Here is a 21,885-nt window from a genome sequence, read left to right as displayed (position 1 = left end):
CACTCAAAGTCAGGATGGGAGCCAGAAAGGAGGAAACCAGGCAGGGTGTCGGCAAACTGAACCAGCTCTCTGGGACCACAGGTAGACGATGCCTCTCTCTGGGATCTGGAGTCCTTCCACCAGGGAACTGCGGCTGTGAATCCCAGCCTGTTGCACATTCCTCATATTCTCTGACTTTACGTCCTGCGTGTTCTCGTGGACTATGCCACGAAGGGTTGGATTTAGTTTTATTTGGCTTTGTTTTAGCAGCACGAAGGACACCAGAAGCAGGACCCATGTCCCTGGGGGCTGGCGCTTTCATGGAGGGCCCTGCTCTCCAGGGGTGCCAATGGCCACGGTGGCAATCTTTGTTTCCTCTGAGGCCCTCGGTACCTTCCAGAATAATTCCTCACGTGTCACTGTGAGTGGCACGAAGGCGGGAATGCTGCTTTCCTCGGCCTCAGCAGAAAGCGGGGGCTCTCTGACCTTTAACTAGAGAGGTATTCAAAGGACAGTGAATCAGATCATCTGTAGGTGGGCTTATTGATCCCTACCAGCTGTTTCTGGCTCAGGACTCCCAGGAGAGTACTCATGAGATAAATGTGGAGCTTGTCTTATGTATCTTCTTTCCTCTCAGGTGTTTTTTGTTTTGTTTTTAAACAAATAGTAAATACTAAACTTTCATGACCTTAAAATGCAAAAAGACCATTATGAATGCACTGACATTCAATTGTATATCTGGACTGTTGGATGTGTTTTGCAGTTGGCTGGGTGCTTTTACTATGCCCCACATGCAGTAAGCAGAACTCATTATTTTATATAGCAAACTTGGCAAATTATGGTCCAAAATGGACCGTAGAAGAAACACAGGTAGTCATATGCTTAGCTATGAACTAAGGCTCCCAGATGACTTCTCAGGGTCTTCAGTTTCAACCACCTATTGCACAAACATGTACTCATGCTTGCAGCTTGCCGACCATGGGGCTAGGTGCTGGGGATCCAGATGTTTCAGGAAACACCTTGCATGAATCCTGAAGATGATACTCCATACTCAGAGTGGTTGAATGAGATACTCAGAAGAGCTTGAGATCTTGTAAAGGAAAGCACCAAAATAAATAAACCTTCTGCATGCCACCATTGGGGATAGATGTCTTTGGTGTGGTTGTCCTACCCTGGCCTGTCCCAGCTGCCAGGCCTCCTGAGGAGCTCTCTCCCGTGGCTGATGAGAGGGTGGCAAGTCTTGCTTTTTTCTCCCGCCTATCCTGAAATAACCAAGAAGAGGGGAACTCTCTGGAAGGGAAGCAGGACACTCCCATGAGGACTTCGGACTGGCCGCATGCAAGTGGACTTGGGGAGCAGAGCTTGGGCTGGCACAACTGCCAACCTGGGGACAAGGCCATCCCTCTCCCTGGAGAAGGGAGGGTCTTCTCATAAGCAATTGGGCTTCAAATACATTTCTTTTTCATTTCCTCTTTTCCAGTTCTTCTATCCTTGCCTCAAAAACCCAGTTTTTCAGTTTCTAAGCCATTTTTCATTGCCTTTTTGGTATTCTGTCTCTCTTAACAAGCATGGACATTCACTGAGGGCAAGGACCCAAGGACCCTGGCCAGAGACCCAGGACCTCACAGAAAGATTATCTAAACAGGCTGGCACAGGGGGAGGCTTCTTCCCTGCTCTAGCCAGCCCCTCCCAGAAGAGCGCTGGCTTCATGACCCAGAGCAAGAGACTCCCGGAGCAGACAGGCCCCCAGGCACCTCATCTCAACCTCCCAAGAACACTGGAAACCCTCCCATCACTAAACATGTCGAAAGGGAGAGGTTGGAAAGATGATTTTTTTTTTTAAACTGTAGTAAAATATACATGACATAAAATTTCTCATTTTAATGTGTCTAGTTCAGTGGCATTAAGTATTTCCACATTGCTGAGCCATCACCACCACCACCCATCTCCAGAATATTCTTCCCCTTGCAAAACTGAGACGCTCCAAACCCATTAAATGATAACTCCCCATTCTCTGCTTCCCCCAGCCTCCGGCAACCCTGCTCTACTTTCTGTCTGTGGGATTCTGACTGCTCTAGGAATCTCATATAAGAGTAACCACACAGAATTTGTCTTTTTGTGACTAGCTTCTTTCACTTAGCTTGATGTCCTCCAGGTTCATCCATGTGGTAGCTTGGGTCAGAATCCCCTTCTTGTTTAAGGCTGAATGATGTGTCACTGTATGTATGTATCACATTTTATGTATCCATTCATTCATCAACTGGCACGTGGGGTGCTTCTACCTTCTTAGCTGATGTGAATAATGCCACTGTGAACATGGGTGTGTGGTATCTATTTGAGTTCCTGCTTTTAATTCTTTTGAGTACTTACCCAGATGTGGAATTGCTGGGTCATATGGTAATTCTATTTTTAATTTTTTGAGGAAATGTCATACTATTTTCCACAGTGGCTGCACCATTTTACATTCTCACCAGCAGAACACAAAGGTTCCAGTTTCTCCACAACCTTGTCAACACTTGCAACTTTCTGTCATGTGTGTGTGCGTGTGTGTGTGAATAACAGCCATCCTAAGGGGTATAAAATGGTATCTCACTGTTTGATTTGCATTTTCCCAATGACTAATGATGCTAAGAATATCTTCATGTGCTTATTTTAAAAAAGATTTTATTTATTTATTTGACGAGATCACAAGTAGGCACAGAGGCTGGCAGAGAGAGAGAGAGAGAGAGGGAGAGGAGGAAACAGGTTCCCCAGCGAGCAGAGAGCCCGATTCGGGGCTCGATCCCAGGACACTGGGATCATGACCTGAGCCGAAGGCAGAGGCTTTAACCCACTGAGCCACCCAGGCACCCCTCATGTGCTTATTGGCCAGCTGAATATCTACTTTGGAGAGATGTCTACTTTGGAGAAAAGTTACTTTGCCCATTATTTGTTTAGGTTGTTTTTTGTTGTGGCAAATCGCCTTTAAATGTGCTAGTGTACCACTGAACTTGCTCCATCTTGATCCATGGTGTTTTTGAGGGGCTCTCCACTCTCCTTTGCCCAAAGATCCTCTTCTCCAACTTGTATCTGAGAGGCAGGCATCCCTCGGTCGGTAACCTTGCACTCATCCTTCCCAGACACCCTTCAGGTACCCACGGATTACTTCTCTTGAGTTAATGAGAACAACTCTTCTTTGTGGCCCAGCTTTCTACCAAGTGCAGATTTAATGGGTGTGTTCTTCACTGCCTCATTCAGCTCACGCACAACGATAGCCCACAGCACCAGGCCTCTCAGTAATCACTACATCAACACATGACTCGGTATCACATTTCTACTTAAATTGAATGCAAGTAGGACAGAGTGAGAAAGAGGCAGTCTTACTTGCCAAGTAATGATTTTTTTAAAAATGAGATACATGCTCCACTTGAGTAAAGAATGATCCTAACCATGTTTTCCAGTTTATTGCTAAGATTGACAGGGGAGACAGCAGAAAAATCCTGTTCGTGTGGATTGCTAGCTCTAAGAAAGCACAAACTGTCTTTCTCTTATTTGTGGCAGCATTCCTGATATCTGGCATGGCATGTGGAATGTGGTAGCAACTCCGAGCTTCAGAAGTGGTGGTCAAGAGCACAGATGTTGAGGCCAGACCACTCAGATTCAAATCATGACTCTGTGACTGACCAGGTGGGTAATTTTGGACAAATTAGTTTACCATTCTGTGCCTTGATTTTCTTATCTGTAGGTATGATCATATCATCTACTGTGGTTCTCATGACGAGTAAATTAGTTTAAAATCTGTTACTTCCTGGGGCAGCTGGGCGGCTTAGTCGGTTAAGCATTCTCTCTCTCTCTCTCTTTTTTAAAAAGATATTTATTTATTTATTTATTTGACACAGAGAGAGAGATTACCAGTAGGCAGAGAGGTAGGCAGAGAGGCAGGCAGAGAGTGCGGGAAGCAGGCTCCCTGTGGAGCAGAGAGCCCGATGCAGGGCTCGATCCCAGGACCCCGAGATCGTGACCCTGGGCCGAAGGCAGAGGCCTAACCCACTGAGCCATCCAGGCACCCCAAGAATCTGACTCTTGATCTCAGTTCAGGTTTTGATCTCAGAGTTGTGAGTTCAAGCTTCGAATTGGGGCCAGCGTGGAACCCACTTAAAAAAATGTGTTAAGTGCTGCTAAGAGTTGTCTATACCAAGGTGGTATATAGATGCTACTGGTTATCGCCGCTAAATGAGTGAATGAATAAATGTTATATATGTTCGCCTCTTTCCATAGTTAGTTCCTGTTGGCATGAAAAGAACTGTGATCACGTGACAGGATCTGTTCTCCAGGTGCAAGAGTAGAAAATCATACACAGTAGTGTTTAGAGGAACTGGTGGTCTTCTAGCGAGGTGACTGAGGACTTGTTTTAGTATCTCCTCATGTATCAAAGTTATGGGTCAGAAAACATACTTAAAGGAGTCATCAAAACACCTCAGTGGTGCCATTTGGATTTGTATCCTTGAAGGTTCCAAAATACTTTCTTATGATTCATGTCACATTTAACGGTTTAAATTAGAAAGATTAAAATTCAAATCAATTAATAATCTGTAATTAGCAAAGTTGAGTAACCATGATTTGTCTCAGGGCAAGAGACTAAATCCAGCAGCGCCTGTACTTCACGGCCACTGTGAGGCTTGCTGAATCAGAATAAAACATTCCAGTCACACTACGGTTCTCAGATGCCACTGTATGTATGATACTATCTGATATATTTTCCCAAGACAAAAAGCAACAAATTATCAGCTCTCATCCCAATATTTTATCTAAAAATGAATCCCCGTGGCAGAGACACAAAGTCTGCAAGGGGTTGATCAAAGCGCTGGCTGACAGACTGCCGTACTGTCCTCAGGAGAGATGACTGTCCCGAATGTCACCTGGCAACCACTTCTACCTTCTTGGGCCAATGAGGAAAAACACTAAGTGAAATGGAGTCATCAATTTGGAAATTTTTGCAAAGCTGCATTTCAAAAGAAGGTATGTCAAGGATCCTCTACCAAGTACAGTAGATAGTGAATCCACCTGAATTTATAAACCCTCTTCAATATAAAAATGTGTTCTTTGTTAGATTTTACTTTGGGGAAAACTTGCAATGCATTAAAGGTATTTCATACACCATCAGCAAGTAATTTCTCATTCCTTTGTTTAGGTATTTAATAGTTAAAGGGTTTTTACAAAAATTGGTTTTCAACAGAAAAAGAAGGCAGATCAAGAGGAACAAAATAAGACAGGACACAGAGAAAAATTGTAGACATAAATCCAACCATAGCATTACCTAAATTAAATGTGAATGGACTAAACATTGAAGACAAAAGGTAGGAATTATCAGACTAAATAAAAAACAAGACCTGGGGGGGCTCAGTCAGTTAAGCATCTGACCTTGATGTCAGCGTCACAAGTTCAAGTTCAAGCACTGCATTGGGCTCTATGCTAGGTGTGGAGCCTATCCCCCCCCCAAAAAAAGCAAACCCCAACTCCATGCTGTTAAGAGAAGTATTTGAAGAAGTAATGGCTGAGAATTTTCTAAAAATGATAAACAATACAAAAAATATCAACCTGCAGCTTAAGATAGCCCAGTGACTCCGACCAAGCAGAAGCCATTCTGAGCTGTTTCACAGTGAGAACATACAGCGCCGGCAAAACGACAATTGGAAGTGGCCAAGGAGAAAAGACAGATGACATTAAAATGATCTAAAATTAAACAAACAGTTGACTTCTCAACCACTACAAGAGGAGCAGGATCATTTGTGCTGTGAGAAAATGTGAGCCTAGAATTATATATCCAGTTGGAAAAGCTCTTTTGAGAGTAAAGCCAATATATTTTCAGAAATAAACTGAAAAAGTGTGCCAGCAACAGACCCTCACTAAAATTTCTAGGATAATCACTAAACAACAACCAAAACAGAATGCTTCTTTTCCAAATCAGTAAGAAAAAAAAAAAAACACATAATAAAAACATAATGAACCTAAAAGAAGAAGGAAGGAAGAGTAGACTCTGAAGGAAAGGGCAGGACAAAGAGAAAGCACCGAAGGAGGAGATACTAACACAAATGTACCAGCATTTACAGTAAATGAAAATGAACTAAATGTTCCAGGTAAGACTGTCAGTCTGAGTTAAAAAAAAAACAAACAAACAGCTGTATATCATGAGCACAAGAGTGAATCTAAAACATTAGACTATAAAAAGTTCAAGGTAGGAGAATGAGGAAAGATAGATTAAGCATGCATGTGCAAACACATGCACACACACATGTGGCATATGTGTATCTGTAAATGGACACACAAATGTAGAGAAGTGTTGTGGATGTGTGTGGATCGCATCCAAACGAGATTCTGAGTCAAAATGAATTATGTAACTTATTACATAAAGATAAAGGGTTGAATCTACCAGGAAGACAGCAATTCTAAATTTATATGCACCTAAGAGCACAGCTTTAAACTATATAAAGCAAACATTGCTATGACTATGTGGTGAAATAGGACACTCTACCATCCCAGTGGTAGATTTCAACACATCTCTGCTCAATCATTGACCAATTAAGCAAACAAAAACCATCAGTAAGAATAAAGAAGATCTGAATAGCAGAGTTAATAGCTTAATCTAATAAAATGTATAAAATGTACCCCTAAATGCAGAAAGCATTCTTTTTAAGCACACATGGAGGATTTATAAGATGTGACCATATGCTGGGCCAGAGAACAAGTCTCAATACGTTTCAAGTTCATGTAAGATGACAGTCTCTGAACACAATACAGTGAAGTTGTTAAAAGCTCATTAACGACAGATAAGTGGGGGAAAAGACCCCATATATTTGACAATTAGAAAACACAGTTCTAAAATAACGAAGGAGCCAAAGAAGAATAATGGAAATTTAAAATGATTTGAATGAAATGATAAAAATTTCAGATACTGAATTTGTGGTCTACAACTAAAGCCGTACTTGGAAAATTATGTCTTAAATATTTATGTCAGAAAATAAGACAAAAAATTAACGAACTAAACACCAAACTTGAGAGATTAAGAAGGAAAACCAGGTAAAACAGAACAAACTCAAAGAAAAAAGTAGAAAGGAAATGTTGGAAATAAGAACAGAAACTCATGAAACAGAAGTAAATATATAGTTGAGACGATAAAGAAGCTGGTTCCTTGAAAAGGTCAACGTAACAGACAAATTTCTGGCAAGGCTATTCAAGAAAATAAAAAAGAAGGCACATTAGGCAATATTAGGAATGAAAAAGACTTAACCGCTGGTGCTGTATGACAATAAATAGATAATTAAAAAACACGAACAGCTCCATGCCAAAAAATTTAAGTTTTAGATCAAATGGACAAACTCTTAAAATATATATGCGTTATATATATTTTAGCTTCTATGTTTTACATAGCTTAAAAAATGAAGCAGAAAACCTGAATATCCTATAATCATTTTTGTAAAAGCATAAGAAGCCTTTCCTTAGAAAAAGAGACCAGCCCCAGATGGTTTTACAGGCAAATTCTAGTGAAACTTATCATTCTAGAAACAGATAATTCCAATCTTACACGAACAATTCTAAAACACACAAAAAAGAATCACTCCAACTTATTTTATGAGGCTTGCCCAATCCTGATGCCAAAACCTGACACATATACAGTGAGAAAGGAAAATGGCATGTTATTTCACATATGAACAAATATAAATGTTCCTTAAAAATTAGTAAACTGAATCTACTAAAAAAAGCTAATATGTCATGATCAAGTTGAGCTTATTCCAGGAATGCAAGGTTAATTTAACATTTAAAAATATCAAGTAATAAGGGGGTTCCTGGGTGGCTCAGTGGGTTAAAGCCTCTGCCTTCAGCTCAGGTCATGATCCCGGGGGGTCCTGGGATCGAGCCCCACATTGGGCTCTCTGCACAGCAGGGAGCCTGATTCCCTTCTTCTCTCTCTGCCTGACTCTCTGCCTACTTGTGATCTCTGTCAGATAAATAAATAAAATCTTTTATTAAAAAAAATCAAGTAATATAACATTCCCAGGTTAAAGGAACAAAACCATATAATCATCTCAACAAATACAGAAGAAGCATTTGATAAAATTCAGTATCACTTCATGACTGAAAAAGATCAACTCTTAGTAAAACCAGGAGTTGAGTGTCCTAGATAGTCTGGTAAGGCCAGTTTTAAAAAGTTGAAGGATTAGAGATAAAGAAACTAAATTTTATTATTTCAGAAGAAAGTCATCTGTATAGAAAGTCCAAACTAACCTACACATAAATTGTTAGAATTAACAAGAGTTTAGCTGAGTTGTTGGGTCAAGAAGAATGTACATAAATCAGCTGCCTTTCTATACACTAGCAACAAGTAGGTAGTAAATTTGATTTAAAAAAAAAAGACTGCATACATACAGTGTATCAAATGGAAAACTTTTTGGGTAACTAGGAATAAATCTAGTAAAAAAAAGGGCAAAATATTTATATGAAAAATTGTAAGACTTCATTAAAAAGTATCTTTAAAAACCTAAATAGATATAATGGCCATGGTTTGGAAAACCCACTGTCACAAATATAGAATTCTCTCCAAGCTATTAGATTAAATGTCATCCCAACAGACTTTGTTGCTGTTGTTGAACTTGACAAACTTGATTCAAAAACTTACATGCAAACTCAAAGGCCTGAAATGGCCACAACACTCTTGAAGAGCAAGATACAGGGATGGACATACTTCACATATAATAAAGTTGTAATAATAATAGTAATAATAATGATGATGATGATGACAATAATAAAGTGTTAATCACACAGAGATGGGCACACTGACTGAAAGAACCAAGTAGAAAGGTCAGAAATAGTTCCCCACCGACTCCCTCACCCACATACGGGCATCTGATTTAAGACAAAGGAGCACGTGGAGCCACAGGGAAAGGGAGCTTTTCAGTACATGACACGGGGACAACTGGGTATCCACGTGTGGGGAACACCACCATGAATCCATCATACCATACAGACATAACAATCATTTCTAGATGGACCCTTAGATTTAAGTGTGAAAGGTAACGAAAAGCGCTCTTAGAATATAACTTAGGAGACTGTCTTCGTGACCCCGGAGAAGGGAAGGGAATAAACTAGATGCAGAAAGTACAATCCATGAAGGAAATGGTTGATAAATTCAACTACTTTAAAAACAAGAACTTCCATTCATCAGAAAACAAGTCACGGATGAGGAGATGAGTTCCGGAACACATGTAAGCAACAAAGGGCCTTATAACCATAATATATAAAGAAATTTTACGAGTTGGCATGAAAAAGTCAACCCAGTTAGCAAAGAGGAAAGACCCCTCCATGTGCTTCACAGAACAGGAAAGCTAAATGAGCATTAAACAGAGACAGAAGTGTTCAACCTCATCATGCCACTTAAACTCACAATGTGATGCCATGAACCAGCAACCACGCGGCCAAGAATAAGTCTGAAATGTGAGGGGGCATCGGTATGTGCGGCCCCACGTGCTCTCAGGCGCTGCCGCTGGGAGCGTACAGTGGCACAGCCCCCTTGGAAAATGGTTTGGAATTATTTGGTGAAATGGAAGAGGCCATATCCTATGACCCAACCATCTCACTCCCAGGTAATCCCCAGAGAAGAATGTGCACCTGTGTGCCAGGAGACACATACAGGGATATCTAAAGCAGCGTTGTTTCTAATAGCTGAAAACTTCAAACACCTGTATAGCCACTTCCAACAGCCTGGAAAAACACATCATGGTATATTTATATAAAAAATAAAATTAAATTAAAAAATACTACATATGGGCGTAAAGGAATAAATTGTTGCTGCATGCAGTAAGGACGAACCCCGGGAATGTGATGTTAAGCAACGGAAGCAAGCAGTATAAGGATATATTCAGTACAAGGCCGCTGAAAAATTTTCAAATAGCAAAACTAGAAATTTTTATAAAATTTTTCAAATATGCAAAACTAGAAATTTTTATTAAAAATTTTATTATTTGGGAGTACAAACATATATGGCATATATATATATATACATATATATATGCGCCAAGGGAATGCTCCGCCTGGAATTCAGGATGCGGTTAACATCCAGAGATGTTAGACAGTAAGGGGATAGGATAGACAGGGGTGCAGAGGAAATTCATAGGTAATATTAATCTTCTTTTTCCAAAACTAAGAAGTGGGTATACATGTTAGTCGTATTATTGTTTTAAGTATATTTAATAAGTATCCTTTGACTTTTACTCAATACTTAATAACAACAACTTTGAAGAATTCTAAATCTTTTTTTTTTTTTTAAGATTTTATTTATTTAATTTGACAGACAGAGATCACAAGTAGGCAGAGAGGCAGGCAGAGAGAGAGAGAGGGGAGGAAGCAGGCTCCCTGCTAAGCAGAGAGCCCGATGTGGGACTCAATCCCAGGACCCTGAGATCATGACCTGAGCTGAAGGCAGCGGCTTAACCCACTGAGCCACCCAGGCGCCCTGAAGAATTCTAAAATACAGTATTTGAGGAACACTAGAGAAGTACCAGTCATCCTGATCGTATGAATTTCTACCAGGTACTGAGTCATTACCATTACAAATGTCTTAAATGCAGTAGCTCACAGAGCTCAAGATCCTTGGAGGGGCAGGTGTTTAAGTACCTTGAGTGCACCTAACAGGGACCAGTATGTCTGCGATTCTCGGCATCAGGCGAAGAGACTAGCGAAATCCATTCTCTGCTCAACAGCTGAGCTGTCCAACGGTTCAACAGGGCTCATTCTAACTGTGGCGAGGCCCTTTACTTCCAGCCTGCAGGAGTGGAGGAAACACCAGCCATGCCTTCAGCCTGCGTCTGGCTGATGGGACGCAAGAAGCATGAGGCCCTCCCGGGCTTCCGAGAGTCTACGGTTCTGCAGGAGACGGGCTTGTCACAAACAAACAGATACTACTGCCCGGGATTCGGGACAGGTGCCCACATAATCTTGTTTCGGTTGGTGTTGAAATGTTTTACCCTGGGTTTGGAAGGAAACCACGGGATCCACCAACTACATCTGGCCCCAACTTTTAATAAAGTATTCTTGGGAAGAAGTTTCCCATCACATAGGAAGAAATACAAATATTTAAAAAGCAAACAAGTCATCGGCTGCTCTCAGACCTGCTGCCATATGCTTTGCTTTTTTGAGCTTACAGCTTAACATTAAAATAACAGGCTCGCATTCCTCAAATATCTCTACTGCTGTTCCTTACTTATTCTACTTGAAAAGGCTGTCAGCTGCTGTCACTTGGAAGCATTACCATATTAGCCACCACTGTTTACTGCTCACTGCATGGTGTGGCTATTAGTTTAATGATGACACCCTGGGCTGTCTACACAGGAGATGCATGGTGGAGCCTACCGTCTAATGAAGGTGTTAGGGGTGGGAGGCAGGGAACACCGCTTTATAAATATTGATGAGAGAAAATGACTTCAGTTGCATCAAGGTTGTCCCTTACTGATGGGGAAAGGACTGAGTCCTCTTTAAAGTGCACTGACTTCCTGAAGATCCCCGGGGCTAATCAGCTTTGGAGGAAACTCAGAAACACACTCGGTGTGCAACAGAGCAAGTGTGAGGCCGGCACAAAGCAAAACCCTGAAACAAGGCTCTTTAGTGCACTTGGCACAGATAGCTGAACCTACAAAAGAAATCTCTAGTCAGAGGTTGCCTGGATTATAATGAGAATTTTCTCGATGGGGAGAAGAGAAGTGCCCTTTTCACTTGAAGACAAAGAAATGTCTGTAATGGAAATGTGTGAACCAATTTTCCAAGGCGAGCTGCTGAAATGCACTGATTAAAGACAGTGAGGTGATGAGGCAGAGAAATAAAGCCAAAGTCGATCCACTTAAAATTCGCCACGGTGCTGATGGCGTTGATTTCCCCAAGTGATGAGAGCTGCCCTGAGCCCCCGCCCACATCCCCCTCCCCCGCCCCCCCACCCCCCAGCCACCACTGACCCTGCCACTTAGACAATTAGAACCTGCCAGTGTGTGCGGTGTTTACTGTTTCTGGCTGCTGTGTCCTGGTTACCAGACTACTCCACTGCAGATAAAACGGGAACTGAGTGCCCACATGACAATGCCCTTCTCCACAAAGCCTCCCCGACAGGCCTGGATTCAGGGATTTGGAGGAATGTCGAGAAGATAAGCAGACAGTCAGGCCTATGGTAGCTTATGATGGCAATTCTTCAGTTGGGTACAGAGATGAACTGATTTATTTAAGGAATTCTAGCTCCTAGAGAATGAACCAAGGCATAGAGAGGTCAGGTACCTTGGTACTTAAAATACGGTACCAGGTACCAGGTACCTAAAATACGACAGCCCCTGGAATTAGCAGAAGGTGCTGGTAACAAGGACAGATCAGCCACAGAGCGTGTTTCCCAGGCTTGTCTTTGGGCCTGTCCGGTCTAACTGCTGCTGGAGCTGGGCATATCTGCAGTAGCATTTACTCACTATTTTCTTCAAACTGACTTTAAGATGACTCATTTAAAAGATCTGTCATCTCCCCCTGACCAATAATTTCTGTGAAATCACACTTTGATAGGCAGTAGATTTTTTTTCTACTTAAAAATGTAAAACTATTACAGTAAAAATGTTCATCCAGGGCGCCTGGGTGGCTCAGTGGGTTAAGCCGCTGCCTTCGGCTCAGGTCATGATCTCAGGGTCCTGGGATCGAGGCCCGCGTCGGGCTCTCTGCTCAGCAGGGAGCCTGCTTCCCTCTCTCTCTCTCTCTCTCTGCCTGCCTCTCCATCTACTTGTGATTTCTCTCTGTCAAATAAATAAATAAAATCTTTAAAAAAAAAAAAAAAAAAAAAAAAAAAAAAATGTTCATCCACCATCCACCTAAAATCATCTTGCGTGCACCAAAGGTACACACTAGAAAAGACCCAATAAGGTATTTTTAAACTAAATAAGATTTATTAACTAAATAGATAACAAATATCATGGAGAAACAATAAGGGAAGTTAGTACTATTTAATCCTCAGGATATCCACGAAGGACTTCAATGAAATCGAATGAAGGAAGGGAGGAGGAGTGAAAGTGAGTAACTTTCTGAGTATGGGAAAATGAAAGGCCAGGAGCACTTACATAAAATTCTCCGGATATTCACTGAGGGCCATGTCAATGATATTCAGAGCATCGTGGTAATGCTTTTGTGCAGACAGTAGGAGGGCAAGGAGGTGCAGGGAGTTGGCGTCATCACCTTGAAGTTGAAGAGCTTGGCGGACGTACCCCAGAGCCTCTGGGATCTGGTTTAAAACAAAATCAAAAAGAATTTTAAAACACGCATGTATGTGTGCACGCGCGCACACACAGACACACGAAGCTACCACTTCAATATCTGATTCTCTGTAAATATCAAAAGTTGCTTCACCCTGTGCCACATTCAGATTCTAATCTCTGTGATCGCTCCAGGATATTAACCACAGACATGCAAGCAGATGTCCTCTTGAAGCGATGGTGTGACCCAGGGAGTGAGGCAAGAGGCTCTGTTTCTCTGTAAGATTGCCAGTCCCAAATCTTTTGTTTTCCCTAAAACACAATTTCTCTTTTCTGCAAAGCTGATGCACTCTTGATTGTGCCCAGGATAATTTCACTCTCAATGGACAGACATACAATTTGCCAGAGGTTCTTAGTGGAATTAAACTACCTTAGCTGAACCATTCTCGTTTTTTAAGGTCTCACTGAAATGAAGCACACAGTGAGTTGCAAAACTTAAACAGAGTTTTCCAGACGATCAGACACCTGTGAATCTTTCCAAGTTCCTCAGTCCAGGACACCTCCATTAGACATCAAGGAAATATGCAAACAAACAAACAAACAAACAAAAACCCCACACCTTTCCAAACTACAACCCCAAATAGCTCCATCTGAGAAACAAATTGCAATGCCACATACAAAGCAGATGTATCCAAATTCAAATAGGACGGGAGACGGGCTTAACCTTGAAAATGCAAGAGCTGTTCAAGACTTTCTTCAAAATCACCCAAGCACCACGGTAGATAAAATGCATACATAATGGATATTTGAACACCCGAGATTCCTTGCAGGTTTAACAGTGACCAGGAAGACTTAGAACCTGACACTGGATTTCGAAATAGAGTTCGGGACTGAAGCATTCTTACACAACCTCCCCCGGGACTTCTTCCGGTCCGCCCCTCTCCTCCAGCTCCAGTCCATGCCGGACCTCTGCTCGGCTCTCCTGCCTCTTCTCGGTCCTCGTCTCCTCACTCCTACAGGAAGAAGCCACGGCTTCCCAAACCTCTTCACTTTCCTCTCTGATATCCTATTTTTGACGGATTTAAGTTATAAATGCTGGCTACAGAGCCTTTCTGCCACCAAGCCACAGCCTTAGGGCTGTCACAGCCCAGCCCTTCATTTATAGGGACGGAGCCCGGTCCAGGGAGGTGACATGGTTGAGCGCTGCCATCCAGCTACTGACTGACTAGGACAAGAGTGGCACTAGACCTTCTGATTCCCCTCCTGTCCTCTCCTCCTGCTCAAATGGCATTGGCTTTAAAGACAAGAGGGCTACAGCCCTGGGCCCCTGTCCAGCAGGGACATCGTCCCACAGAGTGTGGGCCTTAGGGTGTGGGCCCACAAAGGTGGAAGCTGCACCCACGAGGCCTCATCCTCTTATCCTCGCCTCAGGACGACCACCCAACGTGTGGATGGCACCCAGCCTGCGCTTACAAGGAGGGTGGAAAGGCAGGTCTATTCATGGTGGTGATTTGCAGGTATGACCAGAACAAGCAGGACAAACTGCTTTACGGTACAATATGACGCCCTTGAGGGCTAGCTGACTTGAAGGAACTCAAAGCTGGTTCCTTCACGGGATGAGCATTACTGGGTGCCTAACACATGTCGGGCAGTGCTCCAGCTGCTGGGGTAAAGCGATGAGGACGACGGACAAGGGCCTCTGCTCTCATGGAACCTAGTCTGGGGAGGAGGACAGATCCTGAACCGAAGAGCTGAGCAGGAGGAGGGAGAAGCGCAGGCCGCTGGAAGGAGGCTTTGCGCAGAAGGTGAGAGGAGCTCCCAGGGGAGGGGGGACCAGTGCCCAGCTGCTGCCGAGCAGCTCCTCATTGGTACAACTGTGAGCCCCACCACGCCAGGTGACAGGGCCTGTATGGAGGAGTCATCTTGGTGACCACTGGAAGCCATTCCTCCACACCATTCCCAGGCCTGTGGGGAGTCAGAGGCATGCCTACAGCCCAGGCCTGCCCCGGGAATGGCATGTCTGGGGAACTGACCTTTGCTTCACCCGCCAGTCAGCACTCAGGAATGTGCTGGGGTTACCACCAGTGTCTTGCACCTGGTGGGCAGGCAGGCATGAGGCCAGAGCCTCAGAGCAGCTGGGAGGGGACGGGAGGGGGTGAGCGGGGCCAAGGCAGCTTCTGGAAGCTGCCATTGAAAAGATGAGGGCCAGCAGAGCTTGCCTCCCCAGCAAGGAGCATAGTCCCGAGTCCCACATTTGGAGGAGGGAGCTACTGTGACTGTCCCTATCTTCTACATGTTATAAAGGAAGCAGGTAACTCTCGCCCCTGCCGGCTGGCATCTTCGTCGTGACAACCAGTGGCTCATTCCTCACCAGGCAGCTCAGCACTGGGCCTGCCAGCAAGCAACAAAGGCTCCTTGGTGACTCCTGGGCTCAGGGCACATGCCATGAGCTGCATCTGGTGCTGCCCTCCGAACCCTCCCGAGCTGGGACTTCCTCTCCCAAAGCAGAGCCTGTGACACCTGTGTCTTCCCAGCAGGGGCTCAAGCTGACCGAAACACCCGTGTCTGTGCTGTGAGGAGTCAGCATCCTCTCAGAAGAGACCCTAGCTCCAGGTCCGCCTCAGGTGAATGAGGAAGACCAGCTACGGCCTCACACGGAGGCGCTGAAGGAACTGTATGGAGACGGAGCATGCCCCGGGTTTAGGGAATGTGGGAGAAACTGACCTGTCTGGAGATGGCCAGCTGCAGAGCCAGGTAGAAAGCTGCTTGGTGATCTGTAGGTGACAGGCTGTGGGCCCTGAAAAAGTATTGGTGGCCATTAGTACACGGGAGAGGCCATCCTGCCTTTCCTAGCCAATGGGTATTTATAGTTGCTGTTTCACACCAAAGCCATGTATTTAACTATGTGATGTTTCACTCAAACTCCTCTCTGGTCCACCCACAAATGTAACACATGTTCCCTGTCAGGACTGTGTGCAGGTAGGACACAGGAGCGTGTTTCTGTGTCTTCTCTGGCATCTGAAGTGGCAGCCCGTGATTGTTGGCTCCGAGGAAGAGCCCGAGGGGAAGGACCTCCGGGCGCTGGGGTATGATCCCCCAACCCCAGCAGACGCCTCCCCTTGGGCCGAGCAGGAGAGGCCCACGTGTCATGCTGGGACATGGGGAGGTTCCAAGTGTCCTTGGCAAAGCGACGGCTGCTTTGGTTAAGTGTTGGGTTGGCCTTAACGCTACTTCATCCAAATGTCTGGATTTCAGAGAAACGGTATGAAAATCAAAGACCTGGCTTTGTTTGTAAAATAAGGTTTTAGTTTTTGATGAACCAAGGGAAGAAAAGAAGGGTTCTCATTCAGTCTTTTGAAGCTTTTACTAAGTTCCACGCAGTTTACTAATGTAGACTGTGTAACTGTGACATGCAGGGCTCTGTGGCCGGGCACCAGGCGTGGTTTTATTAATTGGCCTCTGACAGTGGATGGGGAGAGGCTGTACCGGCCTCCTACCTAACAGCAAACAGTCATCCTCGCTTTTATGTGGAAGTCGACTGTACTCCACCCGGAGTAACTCAACATGTGACTATGTACAAGACATAATTCTGCATTTAAAAATTGGGGAGGAAGAGAAAAACAAACTTTCACTTTCTTTAAAAGGCACTATGGGGCAGACTAATTACCAATGGGGGGCAGATGGTAAACAACCCTTCATGCTCTTCAGTCAATACTCGGTGACTAAAGGAGGATCTTCCACCAGCAGAAAACAAATTCGAGATAAAAAAGGAAGCCAAATCATTATGGATTTAACTGCATCAAACATGCCAAGGATGGTTTTTCGGTAGTAATAAAGCCTATTATTGAAACCGTCCATCCTGCTATGGAGAGAAGGCTCAAAAGTCTTCCAGGTATTTGGCTACCAGAAAATACACAAAGTCCAACAATTAGGGCATTGCTTAAGCAAATGTGGTAGCTCCATGCTACCACATTGTGGGGAAAAGTGTTGTGGTGGGGACCTGGGTAGTGGAGGCGGCAGGGGGGGGGGGGCGGGCGCTCTGTCCTTTTTTTAATCTCAACAGCAAAGCACCTAAACTCTCATTCCTGGGGAGTCTTCAGTGGTGACCTTGCCTTAGGACACAATCTTAGTTTAAGAGGTGGTGACTGAGTAGTTGCCTGTGTCACCTTTTTAAATGTCTTATTGCTATGCGAGGTCTGATCTGTGGGCACCAGTTTTTCTTTTTTTATTTTACAAGTATTGGTTTTCCATGAATTTATATATCAAAGAATTTTTTTTCTTCAATATTCATAAAAAGGGAGATTGGAATATCATGGTTTCTGTCTCTCCTGATTACTCAGGAAAAATGACTACAAAATTAATTATGAAGAGACTCTGAATTATTTAGCATTATTTATCTTATCTTCTTTCACAATTGATAAAGCCAGGTTTCTACAACTTAAAAAAAAAAAAAAATTCCTCAGAGCTATAATTTTCTCAGCCCAGTCTAGAGTTGTCACAAATGAAGTTAAGTCAAATCATGGATGCCCCTGCCCAACACCAACCGAGGGAGAAGCTGGCAATGGCCCGGTGAGTTCGGGGAGTGGGCGAAGATAGTCCTAACCAAAGGCCCCACTCTGGCCTCAGCAAATAATGACTAACTGCTAGCCACTGACTGTGAAAGGAACAAACCAGAAGGGATAGAAATATCAGCTTTCCATGGTGCATCAGCGCAAACTGAAGAACTGCCAACTTGACTAATAATGGATATCCAACTGCCAAGTTTCTAGGAGACGCAACTTAAATATACACATTTGAAAAATTTCACTTCAGTAATTTGGCTAATGAATTAAACTGACCACTTTAGCCTATGAGAACAACAAAGAGATAAAGGAGAATGTCCAAGAAAGCAAGAAAAAGTACACAGTGATGAGGTCACACAGACTCCAGAAAACTTGCTTCAGTCAGGCAGAACAGCTTCAGCAGCCATGCTTCCCGTGGCAAAGCCACGTCCCCAGAAATCCGCTCAGCAGAAATCGGCACGTTGATGCAGGCAAGAAGGACATTAGTGATCTTGAGAACTACAAGCCTGCTGGACTTGCACATGGATTTTGTTTTTGTTTTAAATGTAGGCTCTACACCAAGCATGGAGCCCCATGGGGGACTTGAACTCATGACCTTGAGATCAAGAGTTGGATGTCGAATTCACTGAGGCACCCTGGTGCCCCTCTGCACATGGACTTGAAGCACCCTCATAAAGCCTATTCCCATACAGTGAGGACCTGGTGAAGCTGCTAGGAGAAAGCCAGAGACCTAAAAATGGCACCACAGGGACACTCACAAAAGCACTTCCCTTGTCAAAGCACTTCCATATCCATTAAGTCAATTCCTCTTCTATAAGGAAAGAAAGAATTATTAGATTGCTGCCTCACTGACGTTGCCCATCTATCCATCCACTTACTCCCATGCATTCACCTACCCAAGTAACCCATCCATCCATCTATTCCTCCATCCATCTATCCATCTGTCCACTCATTCTTCATCCATCTATCTACCCAAGGCACCCATCCATTCACTCATTCACCATCCAACCATCTGCCCACACATCTATTCATCTATCCACCTGCCCAAGTCATCCATCCATCCATCCATCCATCCATCCATCCACCTATCCATCCACTCATCCACCTATCCATCCACTCAACAATCCACCCAACCATCTATCCATCCACCCTAGTCATGCATTCATCTACCCATCCATCCAACCATCACATTATGCAGTACGTACTGTGATGCCAGTACTTTCTCCAGCCACTGGGGAGGCTGAAGATGAAAGAATAATTCAAGTGCCCTTCCTTCGGGAGCCCCCCCCCCCCCGCATCCCACAGAGGGGGAGACCAAAAGTGATCATTACAGTGCAGTGGGAACACGCCCTGAGAGAGGTATGCCAGGCTGTTATTGAAAAGCATGGACTGGCCTCCCAGACCACCCAGCTAAAACTCGACATGCACTGAGGTCACACCAGTGCTTCCCTAGACTCTGTTTCTAACATCCTCTAGAACTGAACCAAGAATATAGAGAAGACTGGACAATTTGATCCTGGCCCATAAGACACATTCCTTGTAACAATCATAACTACAGTTTATAAAGCATCTACTATTAACCATCCTGTCTAAGAGCATCCAGCTAAAGCAGTAAAGCCAGAAGCGAAATCCAGAGGCCTGGCCTCCCTACCATCACTCTGCTGTCTTGTTCAGTCAGTTTTTGAGGTCCCTTTAGTCCTGATTCTAGTGGGCATGACATCAGTGTGTTATTAAGAAAAAAAATATATATAAACCTGATGAAAGCTATTACTCAGGAGTTACACACATAGAATGACCAACTTGTCCCAGTTTGCCTAGGACTGTCCTGGTTTTAGCATGGAAAGGCCCACATTCTGGGAAACTGCCCAGTTCCTGGCAAACCGGGATAGTTGGTCACTCCACGCCCACAAAACATACCACAGTGACTTAAACTCAAGCTCAGAGGGAGAGAGAAAAAAGAATGAGATTGGACACGCTGGGCCACTTTGTATGGCAAACGCGAACGACACCATGTCCCCTCTTCTTTGTGGAGCAACCTAGATTTCTGCACATGGTCAGGGGAGGGGGGTGAAGTTCCTGAAACATGCTTTCTACTCTTTGTAGGCTTGTTTTTCTCTGGAGGATGTGAGATCCCTTCAGATCAGCTGTACACCTTCAGAAAGCTTTGCAGACAACACTGTTTTTCTTCGTGACACTTCTGTACCAGACAAATGAGCTGGTTCAGTTGCCTGGGCTGAGTGTATGAGTCAGCAAACAGCTGAGGGTCTCAGGATTAAGACGTAGTCATGCATCTGGTATGTTTTAAAAAATCACCTCTTTGCATCCACTAGAGAGCAAGTCTTTCCGAGTTCTGACTCCAGTGATAATTGAGTTAATTTTCACGTGCTGTAACTATAACACCATCCCTTTCCCTTTTTAAAGCAGGCTTCATGCCCAATGTGGGGCTCCGAGATCAAGAGTCCCATTCCCCCCAGACTGAGCCAGCCAGGGGCCCCCACCTCATCCTTTCTGAGTCACACCGCTTTCTCTTTAAACAAAAAAATAGTCAAACGATAGTAGACTTAATAGAATTGTGGGGAGAAGATTTACAATGCACAGCAAATAAGTACTTCTCCGCCAAGTGGTTTTTAAATACCTGCTTACATTTAAGAAATAATACAGATCATTCTTACTTACTTCAAATCATTCCGTTATAGATTTACATCTACAGTGTACCAGAATAGTTCCAGTTAATGGATGTATTTGAAACAAAATAATTTTATTCCTTTGAAAAATATTATTTTTTTCCACAAATACTAATTTAGGTTAGCCTTCCTCAAGATGGTCATGTAGGTAAGCAGGATTTCATTTCTCTTTATTCCCATGAACTAATATTTTTTTTAAAACCTCTATGAATTGAAACCTAAGTAAAAAAGGAACAGAAAGGAATTTCAGGCCAATGGAATGGCTGTTATGTAACATGAAGTTACGAATTCTGGCAGCTCAAGGCAGACCACCACCATGGCTGTTTTTAGAGAGTCGGTAAGATGTGCTGATTTAAGAAAAGTGAAACAGATGTGATGACCACTTTCGTAGGCATCCATGTGTGGGTTTGACAAACTAGGACTAGAGGACATAAAACTCCAAATCATTTGAAAGGGAAATGCTTCTATACTCCATGCTGGAGAACGTTAACAAAAGCTTAGGATAGAGACAGAAGGTCTGTTGGCAGATGTCAACTGGTACTTTGTGCCATTAGCCAGTTGGGGCGGGACTGGCAAAGTGAAGAAGCCATCAGCAAGCCTGCTAGGAAACAAAATGAAACAGAGACGAGAGTCTTCCAGTCACTGACGCCAAGTGATGATGATTTCATGAGAAAAGGGAGGTGTGCATGGTGACAAATGTGTAGGCAATCCCCGTTCGAAGGAAAGAAATTGAACGAAGGTTATTAGGTACTGAGCGGGCCTCATGAAATTTTTAGGTAAGCAACTAAGTTTCTTTCTTTTTTCTTTTTTCTTTTTTTTTTTTTAAAGATTTTATTTATTTATTTGACAGACAGAGATCACAAGTAGGCAGAATGGCAGGCAGAGAGGAATGGAAGCAGGCTCCCTGCCGAGCAGAGAGCCCCATGCGGGGCTCGATCCCAGGACCCTGAGACCATGACCTGAGCCGAAGGCAGAGGCTTAACCCACTGAGCCACCCAGGTGCCCCAGCAACTAAGTTTCTAATACAACTCCAAGAAGTCAGTGCGACTCAGATATATTCAAGGTGGCAGGATGAATACCCATTCAAGATTTGACATCATGGGGTTATACTTTCAGGCAATGATTTGTTGGGGTGATTTATTACACCTGCAGTAAGAAACAAAATTAGGGCGGCATGGTATAGGAGGGACAAGGAAAGCTTGAGTGGGAGACAGGAGACCATGATTCTATCCTGACCTCAGCAGCTGTGTGACTCAGGTAACTATTTTTCCATCCTGTGCATCTCGGTCCCTTACCTGCAGAAGATGCACCACTTGTTCTGTCTGTGTTAACTGGCCCGAGGATCAGGCTTGAGAAGGAGTGGGAAAGAGCCCTCAGGCACTCTCTAATTATAAAGCCCTCTCCTAACTTCCCGAAGAT

At 43.8% G+C, this 21,885-nt stretch overlaps 1 protein-coding gene across 6 annotated transcripts in view; it reads right to left on the bottom strand.

Moving 5' to 3' along the window:
* Window positions 1-21,885, bottom strand: part of TTC7B (tetratricopeptide repeat domain 7B) — a 247,450-nt gene that overhangs the window by 74,769 nt on the left and 150,796 nt on the right. For all 6 annotated transcript variants that reach the window (XM_059182508.1, XM_059182509.1, XM_059182510.1 and 3 more), the window contains 2 exons: window positions 15,945-16,017; window positions 13,089-13,249 (listed from right to left, as the gene is read on the bottom strand). In XM_059182508.1, coding sequence (XP_059038491.1) covers window positions 13,089-13,249; window positions 15,945-16,017 — 234 coding nt within the window. The remainder of the gene's footprint in view (window positions 1-13,088; window positions 13,250-15,944; window positions 16,018-21,885) is intronic.

Source organism: Mustela lutreola, chromosome 7 (genome assembly GCF_030435805.1).
Source record: "Mustela lutreola isolate mMusLut2 chromosome 7, mMusLut2.pri, whole genome shotgun sequence".
NCBI classification, from domain to species: domain Eukaryota; kingdom Metazoa; phylum Chordata; class Mammalia; order Carnivora; family Mustelidae; genus Mustela; species Mustela lutreola.
The sequence above is the reverse complement of the archived record's forward strand: the minus strand, read 5'-3'. Positions and strand labels throughout refer to the sequence as shown.